This window comes from Salvelinus namaycush, chromosome 39 (assembly GCF_016432855.1).
Source record: "Salvelinus namaycush isolate Seneca chromosome 39, SaNama_1.0, whole genome shotgun sequence".
NCBI lineage: Eukaryota > Metazoa > Chordata > Actinopteri > Salmoniformes > Salmonidae > Salvelinus > Salvelinus namaycush.
The window spans coordinates 22,656,668-22,666,482 of record NC_052345.1 but is presented as its reverse complement, the minus strand read 5'-3'; the positions used below and the strand labels follow the sequence as shown (position 1 = coordinate 22,666,482).

The 9,815-nt window shown below is 45.8% G+C and overlaps 1 protein-coding gene across 5 annotated transcripts in view; it reads left to right on the top strand.

Annotated features, from left to right (window-relative positions):
* The first annotated feature begins 348 nt into the window (after nt 1-348).
* LOC120032832 (transmembrane protein 178A) overlaps nt 349-9,815 on the top strand; it is a 28,633-nt gene continuing 19,166 nt past the window's right edge. For all 5 annotated transcript variants that reach the window (XR_005473857.1, XM_038979033.1, XM_038979030.1 and 2 more), the window contains exon 1: nt 349-1,172. Coding sequence is in view for 4 of the 5 variants with exons in the window: in XM_038979033.1 (XP_038834961.1) it covers nt 761-1,172 (412 nt within the window). In the remaining variant the exon portion in view is untranslated. The remainder of the gene's footprint in view (nt 1,173-9,815) is intronic.

The following is a 9,815-nucleotide window of genomic DNA, read 5'->3' as shown; positions in this document are numbered from 1 at the left end:
ACATTGTGTAGCTGGTCCGCACTCGAAAGGAGATTCAAGGTTTCTTTTTAGTATTAATTTCATTCAGGGGTAGGTAGATAGACAAATGTTTTGGCCTGTTTCGCGTGTGTCATGTATGTGTGTGCATCTGAGAGAGAGCGAGTAATTTAAGTTTTACACATTAAAATTGTCAAACTGTTACTTGTTACTTGTTGTTTTGGGAGTGTTGATGTTTCATCAAAATAAGGACGCAAGGGTTAAGTTACATTTGGAGTCATAGGAAACCATTATTTTATCTTAAAGACACACCCATCTTTATGACTGACTTTGAAAGAGTAGGACAACCTTGACATTCCCTCACACAAGCGCCTCCGGGAGATAGTCATTTCCCTCTCCATGTGAATAGGAGGAGCCTTTAGTTTTAGAGGACACGACTTCAAGTCCAGGTGCTGAGGAGAGGGAAAGAGCGAGAGGGGTGGTGTGGTTTATGCAGGTAAACACTAGTAATCTCGACCACAGAGAGGCAAGTGCGGAGTTTAGCCCACACCCAGCACGCTTGCGGACACCGTACCGATCCACCTGTGTTGCTGTATCTTCCGTTTCAGCAACCCGCGGGTGGGAAGCAGCCAATGCCAATGCGCTCTCGACTGTGGACCGTGCTCGCGGGTCAGAGGATGCGTAAAAATGCTTAGTAACTGGAATAGCAGGTGCTGGAAGAAGGGCGTCCGACTGTCAACACGTCTAAACTGTGCGCATAGCGCCGAGCGCTGATGTTCAAACCATGGAGAAACAAGCTCTTGCAACGGCTCTGAGCTTGTCCATGAGCGTTGTCTCTTTACTCTTGCTGGTCACCGCTATCTTCACCGACCATTGGTACGAGACAGACACCAGAAGGCATAAGGAGAACTGCGACGAGTATGGGTCGGATTCTAACGACCAGAAAAACAGGGAGATGCCAATATACCATTTGCCTCTTGTGGACAACGGTAACTCCAAACGGAACGTGGCGCTTATGAAGCCGATTCACGTCGGGAGTAGAGAGGAGGAATTGCTTGAGAACTGGAGGGCGATACTGGGGATGGGGATTCTTGAGACGGAATGTGGGCGCCCGTTGTTCTCCACATATTCTGGACTGTGGAGAAAATGCTACTTTCAAGGCATGGACCGAGATATCGATAAACTCATATCAAAGGGTAAGTTTTAATGTGCACACTAAAAAGTGTGAGAAAAGAAAAACAGTTGTGAAATTTGCTGTCAATGATCCGTGACTATTAGGCAAGGACTGTTTTGCATTCCTTTAATCGAGGTAGCTCCATCTGTGGTGATGATTCTGCATACGTGCATTGCGTCAAAACAAGGTTTATGAGGGCTCATGCACAAGGGCTCATGATTATACACGCCCAAACTAATTTTCAGGAACATGAATTGCCATTTCAAACTCATTGCCAAAGCTTGCTTTAGTAGGCTATTATTATTTCTATAATTGTCGCATCATGATGAGGGTGCTGGGAAATTATAGCCTAATGATTTAGGTTATTAATAGGTTAATTTATGAAGAACATTTTTACATTTATTTCCCTCTCATTTTCCCACAGTGGTAATCGTTGTAGACTGGCCTTGGAAATGTTTGTTTATGTTGTTATCCCAGTCAAATCGTCAATAGAGCCATCCATAGGGCTACAAAAGCCAAAAATGTTGATTGACTACACTTAGGGAAAAAAAGGTTCCAAGAGGGTTCTTTGGCTGCACCCATAGGAGAACCCTTTTTGATTCCAGTTAAACCCTTTTTGGTTCCAGGTAGAACCATTTTGGGTTCCATGTAAAACCCTCTGTGGAAAGGGTTCTACATGGAACCCAAAATGGTTTTACTTGGAAGCAAAAGGGTTCTACCTGGAAGGGACAGATAGCACCTTTTTTTTACCCACAAAAAAACCCCTTTGAAGCCATTTCTTATTCTACAGGGAAGTGTTCAACATGGAATCCTACAGGGTTCTTAAGAATAATCTCTATGGAAAAAAGGGATCTAAAAGGTTTATTTGATTGAAAGTGTTCTACCTACAACCATAAAGGCTTCTCCTTCAGGGAAACGCCAGAATAAACCTTTTCTAAAACTGATACAGTGAATTCATGCCCAATGTGCTGAAGTTCAAGTCCCTACAAAGTCTTTTTAAGGTTGAAACTCAAAAGGTCGATCGGGATGAAATTTCCCCACGGTGTACAGTCCATCAAGATTAATGTCGCCCTGATTAAGCCAGGGGCTAAATGTCACCGAAACCCACTTGCCACCTTGCATTTAAAACAGATAAGGTGTCATGTGAAGGATCTCAAGCTTCAACACCTACCCTTTGATTTCTGTCAATGTTGATTTAATTTGATACCTGCTTCAACCTGTGAAGGATTGTGCCCATACACTCTTAGAAAAAAGGGTTCCAAAAGTGTTCTTTGCGGAAGGATAGGGTTATACCAAGAACCGTTTTGATCAGAAGAAGGGTTCTTTGTAAGGCGAAGGGTTCTACCTAGAACTTTTAACATCCTAAAAAACGTTTTTGGAAGAAAGGGTTCTTTGATGATTCTTTGGAAGGCAAGAAGGGTTCTACTTAGAACCACATATACAATGCATTAGGAAAGTATTCAGACTCCTTGACTTTGTCCATGTTACAGCCTAGAAATTTTTGCAAATGTATAAAAAAATGTATTAAAAAATATCACATTTACATAAGTATTCACACCCTTTACTCAGTATTTTGTTGAAGCACCTTTTGGCAGCTATTACAGCCTCGAGTCTCTTGGATATGACACTACAAGCTTGTCACACCTGTATTTGGGGAGTTTCTCCCATTCCTCTCTGAAGATCCTCTCAATCTCTGTCTGGTTGGATGGGGAGCATCGCTGCACAGCTATTTTCAGGTGTCTCCAGAGTAGAGGTCGACCGATTAATCGGAATGGCCGATTAATTAGGGCCGATTTCAAGTTTTCATTACAATCGGTAATCGGCATTTTTGGACACCGATTATGGCCGATTACATTGCACTCCACGAGGAGACTGCGTGGCAGGCTGACTACCTGTTATGCGAGTGCAGCAAGGAGCCAAGGTAAGGTGCTAGCTAGCATTAAACTTATCTTATAGAAAACAATCAATCTTAACATAATCACTAGTTAACTACACATGGTTGATGATATTACTAGTTTATCTAGCTTGTCCTGCGTTGCATATAATCAATGCGGTGCCTGTTAATTTATCATTGAATCACAGCCTACTTCGCCAAACGGGTGATGATTTAACAAGCTCATTCGCGAAAAAAGCACTGTCATTGCACCAATGTGTACCTAGCCATAAACATCAACGCCTTTCTTAAAATCAATACACAAGTATATATTTTTAAACCTGCATATTTAGTTAATATTGCCTGCTAACATGAATTTCTTTAAACTAGGGAAATTGTCTCACTTTTCTTGGGTTCTGTGCAACAGAGTCAGGGTATATGCAGCAGTGTAACGGTTTTCTTCCAGGGGTGAAGGAGAGGACCAAAGTGCAGCGCGGCTAGTGTTAAACATGTTTAATAAAGAACAAGTGAAACACTACAAACAACAATACAAAATAACAAATGTGCAAAAACCGACACAGACCTATCTGGTGCAGACAATCACAGAGACAGGAAACAAACACCCACAAAATCCCAACACAAAACAAGCCTCCTATATATGATTCTCAATCAGGGACAACGATTACCATCTGCCTCTGATTGAGAACCATATTAGGCTGGACATAGAAACAGACAAACTAGACACACAACATAGAATTCCCACCCAGCTCACGTCCTGACCAACTAAACACATACAAAACAACAGAAAACAGGTCAGGAACGTGACAGAACCCCCCCCTCAAGGTGCGAACTCCGGGCGCACCCCTAAAACTCAAGGGGAGGGTCTGGGTGGGCATCTGTCCGCGGTGGCGGCTCCGGCGCAGGACGAGGACACCACTCCACCACTGTCTTTGTCCCCCTCCTTAGCGTCCTTTGAGTGGCGACCCTCGCCCACGACCTTGGCCTAAGAATCCTCCCCAAGGCCCCCACATGATTTAGGAGGTAGCTCAGGACAGAGAGGTAGCTCAGGACAGAGAGGTAGCTCAGGACAGAGAGGTAGCTCAGGACAGAGAGGTAGCTCAGGACAGAGAGGTAGCTCAGGACAGAGGGGCAACTCCGGACTAATGGCAGCTCCGGACTGAGTGGCAGCTCCGGACTGAGTGGCAGCTCCGGACTGAGTGGCAGCTCCGGACTGAGTGGCAGCTCCGGACATAATGACCGCTCCGGACTGTAGGGCAGCTCATGACTGTAGGGCAGCTCATGACTGTAGGGCAGCTCATGACTGGAGGGCAGCTCATGACTGGAGGGCAGCTCATGACTGGAGGGCAGCTCATGACTGGAGGGCAGCTCATGACTGGAGGGCAGCTCATGACTGTAGGGCAGCTCATGACTGTAGGGCAGCTCATGACTGTAGGGCAGCTCTGGCAGCTCCTGACTGGCTGGCGTCTCTGGCAGCTCCTGACTGGCTGGCGTCTCTGGCAGCTCCTGACTGGCTGGCGTCTCTGGCAGCTCCTGACTGGCTGGCGTCTCTGGCAGCTCCTGACTGGCTGGCGGCTCTGGCAGCTCCTGACTGGCTGGCGGCTCTGGCAGCTCCTGACTGACGGACGGCTCTAGCGGCTCCTGACTGACGGACGGCTCTAATGGCTCGGGACAGACGGGCGGCTCTAATGGCTCGTGGCAGACGGATGACTCAGATGGCGCTGGGCAGACAGATGGCACAGATGGCGCTAGGCAGACAGATGGCTCAGACGGCGCTGGGCAGACGGATGGCTCAGGCGGCGCTGGGCAGACGGATGGCTCAGGCGGCGTTGGGCAGACGGGCAGTGCAGGCGGCGTTGGGCAGACGGGCAGTTCAGGCACCGCTGGGCAGACGGCAGACTCTGGCCGGCTGAGACGCACTATAGGCCTGATGCGTGGTGCCGGAACTGGAGGTACCGGGCTGAGGGCACGCACCTCAGGGCGAGTGCGGGGAGGAGGAACAGGGCTCTGGAGATGCACTGGAAGCCTGGTGCGTGGTGTAGGCACTGGTGGTACTGGGCTGGGGCGGGAAGGTGGCGCCGGATATACCGGACCGTGAAGGAGGACACGCGCTCTTGAGCACCGAGCCTCTCTAACCTTACCAGGTTGAATGGTCCCCGTAGCCCTGCCAGTGCGGCGAGGTGGAATAGCCCGCACTGGGCTAAGCACGCGTACTGGGGACACCACCTGTAAGGCTGGTGCCATGTACGCCGGCCCGAGGAGACGTACTGGAGGCCAGATATGTTGGGCCGGCTTCATGGCACCCGGCTCGATGCCCAACCTAGCCCTACCAGTGCGGCAAGGTGGAATAGCCCGCACTGGGCTAAGCACGCGTACTGGGGACACCGTGCGCTTTACCGCATAACACGGTGTCTGACCAGTACGACGCCCTCTCACTCCACGGAAAGCCCGGGGAGTTGGCTCAGGTATCCAACCCGGCTTCGCCACACTCCCCTTTAGCCCCCCCCCCAAGAAATTTTTGGGTGAGCCTCTCGGGTTTCCAGCCACTCTGCCTTGCAAGCGCCTCATAATGCCGCCTCTCCGCTTTTGATGCCTCCAGCTCCGCTTTGGGACGGCGACACTCCTCTGGCTCTGCCCAGGGTCCTTCTCCGTCCAGAATCTCCTCCCATGTCCATTCCTCCTTGTACCGCTGCTGCTGTTGCTGCTGCCCGTTGCCACGCTGCTTGGTCCGGGTTTGGTGGGTGTTTCTGTAACGGTTTTCTTCCAGGGGTGAAGGAGAGGACCAAAGTGCAGCGCGGCTAGTGTTAAACATGTTTAATAAAGAACAAGTGAAACACTACAAACAACAATACAAAATAACAAATGTGCAAAAACCGACACAGACCTATCTGGTGCAGACAATCACAGAGACAGGAAACAAACACCCACAAAATCCCAACACAAAACAAGCCTCCTATATATGATTCTCAATCAGGGACAACGATTACCATCTGCCTCTGATTGAGAACCATATTAGGCTGGACATAGAAACAGACAAACTAGACACACAACATAGAATTCCCACCCAGCTCACGTCCTGACCAACTAAACACATACAAAACAACAGAAAACAGGTCAGGAACGTGACAAGCAGTTTGGGCTGCCTGGCTCGTTGCGAACTGTGTGAAGACCATTTCTTCACAAGCGCATTTGCGAAAAAAGCACAATCGTTGCACAAATGTACCTAACCATAAACATCAATGCCTTTCTTAAAATAAATACACAGAAGTATATATTTTTTTACCTGCATATTTAGTTAAAAGAAATTCATGTTAGCAGGCAATATTATCTAGGGAAATTGTGTCGCTTCTCTTGCGTTGTAATTTGCCAGAATTTTACATAATTATGACATAACATTGAAGGTTGTACAATGTAACAGCAATATTATGGCTTATGGATGCCACCCGTTAGATAAAATACGGGACGGTTCTGTATTTCACTGAAAGAATAAACGTTTTCTTTTCGAAATGATAGTTTCCGGATTTGACCATATTAATGACCTAAGGCTCGTATTTCTGTGTGTTATTATATATAATTAAGTCTATGATTTGATAAAGCAGTGTGACTGAGCGGTGGTAGGCAGCAGCAGGCTCGTAAGCATTCATTCAAACAGCACTTTCCTGCGTTTGCCAGCAGCTCTTCGCAATGCTTCAAGCATTGCGCTGTTTATGACTTCAAGCCTATGAACTCCAGAGATTAGGCTGGCACTACTAAAGTACCTATTAGAACATCCAATAGTCATAGGTATATGAAATACAAATGGTATAGAGAGAAATAGTCCTATAATAACTACAACCTAAAACTTCTTACCTGGGAATATTGAAGACTCATGTTAAAAGGAATCACCAGCTTTCATATGTTCTCATGTTCTGAGCAAGGAACTTAACATGTTTCATTATTTATTTGAGACTAAATTGATTTTATTGATGTCTTATATTAAGTAAAAAATAAAAGTGTTCATTGTTCATTCAGTATTGTTGTAATTGTCTATATTACAAATATATATATAAATATCGGCCAATTAATCGGTATCGGTATCGGCGTTGAAAAATCATAAACGGTCGACCTCTACTCCAGAGATGTTAGATCGGGTTCAAGTCCAGGCTCTGGCTGGGCCACTCAAGGACACTCAGAGACTTGCCCCGAAGCCACTCATGCGTTGTCTTGACTGTGTGCTTAGGGTCGTTGTCCTGTTGGAAGGTGAACATTCACCCCAGTCTGAGGTCCTGAGCACTCTGGAGCAGGTTTTCATCAAGGATCTCTCTGTACTTTGCTTTGTAATTTTTTCCCTCGATCCTGACTAGTCTCCCAGTCCCTGCCACTGAAAACATCCCCACAGCATGATCCTGCCACCATCATGCTTCACTGTAGGGATGGTGCCAGGTTTCCTCCAGATGTGACGCTTGGCATTCAGGCCAAAGAGTTCAATCTTGGTTTCATCAGACCAGAGAATCTTGTTTCTCATGGTCTGAGAGTCCTTTACGTGCCTTTTTGGCAAACTCCAAGCGGGCTATCATGTGCCTTTTACTGAAGAGTGGCTTCTGTCTGGCCAATCTACCATAAAGGCCTGATTGGTGGAGTGCTGCAGAGATGGTTGTCCTTCTGGAAGGTTCTCCCATCTCCACAGAGGAACTCTGGAGCTGTGTCAGAGTGACCATCGGGTTCTTGGTCACCTCCCTGACCAAGGCCCTTCTCCTCGATTGCTCAGTTTCGCCAGGCAGCCAGCTCTAGGAAGAGTCTTGGTGGTTCCAAATTTACATTTAGGAATGATGGAGGCCAGTGGGTTCTTGGGGAACCCACTTCCTTCAATGCTGCAGAAGTTTTTTGGTACCCTTTCCCAGATCTGTGCCTCGACACAATCCTGTCTACGAACAATTCCTTCGACCTCATGGCTTGTTTTTGTTCTGACACGCACTGTCAACTGTGGGACCTTTATATAGACATGTGTGTGCTTTTCCAAATCATGTCCAATCAATTGAATTTACCACAGGTGGACTCCAATCAAGTTGTAGAAACATCTCAAGGATGATCAATGGAAACAGGATGCACCTGAGCTCAATTTCGAGTCTCATAGCAAACAGTCGTAATACTTATGCAAATAAGGTATTTATTTATTTTTTACAAATTTGCAAAAAATCCTGTTTTTGCTTTGTCGTTATGGGCTATTGTGTGTAGATTGATGAGGAAAACAATTAATGTAATCCATTTTAGAATACAGCTGTAACATATCAAAATGTGGAAAAAGGGAAGGGGTCTGAATACTTTCCAAATGCACTGTATACTATATATAATATTTCACAGCATGCTCTATTGCAGGGAGATTTTCGGAATTGTTTGTTTTACTGTAATATCTGTGTTTTTGCATGTACATTGATCGCTTGATAAATGTTATGTTACACAGAGATAAATAACATACCGGTTTCTAAACTAATCCAATCTGTTAGTAATTGGATTTATTTCACCCATTACTGAGATGATTGTTTTAATTTAGATGATTGAAGTTGTCTCAGTATTCAATCTTCCCTACCCTGGCAGTCATTCTGAAAGCAGGTTGCAGATGATTAACAATTCCACTTGTTGGATATCCTAACTCTGTCTGGATTCCAATAGGAATTACACATCACTTTGCAAGCCAGCGTAATGTGACTTGCAGGCCTGATGTGGCCTGTAAACCAGGAGATTCCTAACACCACTGTATTAGGGAATAATTAGACCCTCAACAAATGGCCTTGTGATATATGTAAAATATTGTCAGAAATAATTCGATTTTAAAAGCTAATAAGCCTAGTGGAACCGTTCATATAGGGTTCTAGGAAGAACCCTCAGAAGATAAAAGGGTTCTCAGTAGAACCCTTTATAGATGGTTCTAGGAAGAACCTTCAGATGATAAAATGGTTAGAGGGCTCTAGGCAGAACCTTTCATAGAGAGTTCTCGGTAGAACCATATACAGGGGGTTCTTTGAAGAACCCTACATGGAGGGTTCTAAATAGAACTCTACACAAAGAGTTCTATTCAGCACCAAAAAGGGTTCCCCATGGGGACAAACCAAAGAACCCTGTACTGTATGGTTCTACTTAGCACCTATTTTTCTAAGTGTGTAGACTAAGGCTACTCAACCTGTAGTGCACTTATTTTGACCAGGGCACATAGAGCAATAGTCAAAAGTAGTGCACTATACACTCTTAGGAAAAAAAGGTGCGATCTAGAACCTAAAAGGGTTTTTCGGCTGTCCCCATAGGAGAAACCTTTGAAGAACCCTTTTTGGTTCCAGGTAGAACCTTTTTGGGTTCCCTTCAAAACCATTTCCACAGAGGGTTCTACATGGAACCCAAAAGGGTTCTACCTGGAACCAAAAAGGGTTCTACCCAGGCTCCCAGTGTTCTGTCTGGAGCGTGAAGTCACGAGCTCTGCTGGTTGGCTACTGCGAAGCAACCTAGTGGTGCCAAAAGCCCTAGAAAACGTATGTAAATTACGATCGTCAGAACGGCCAAAAATGTTTGGGGTGGACAGCCGTTTTGGGCTCAATCTAGTTTATTATGGTCAAGTTCGATCCCCACAGTGAATTATTTAAGAGTTCACTACAAATTGAGATATTTAATTAAATAGTGATCCAGTCTGACTACTACACAGGACCACATGCTGACACAGACCAATCACGGGCTACGAGGAGGCTCCCAGTTGACTCTCTCAGGCAGGATGAAAACGACTACATCGACCATGATCTTTTGCTAGTT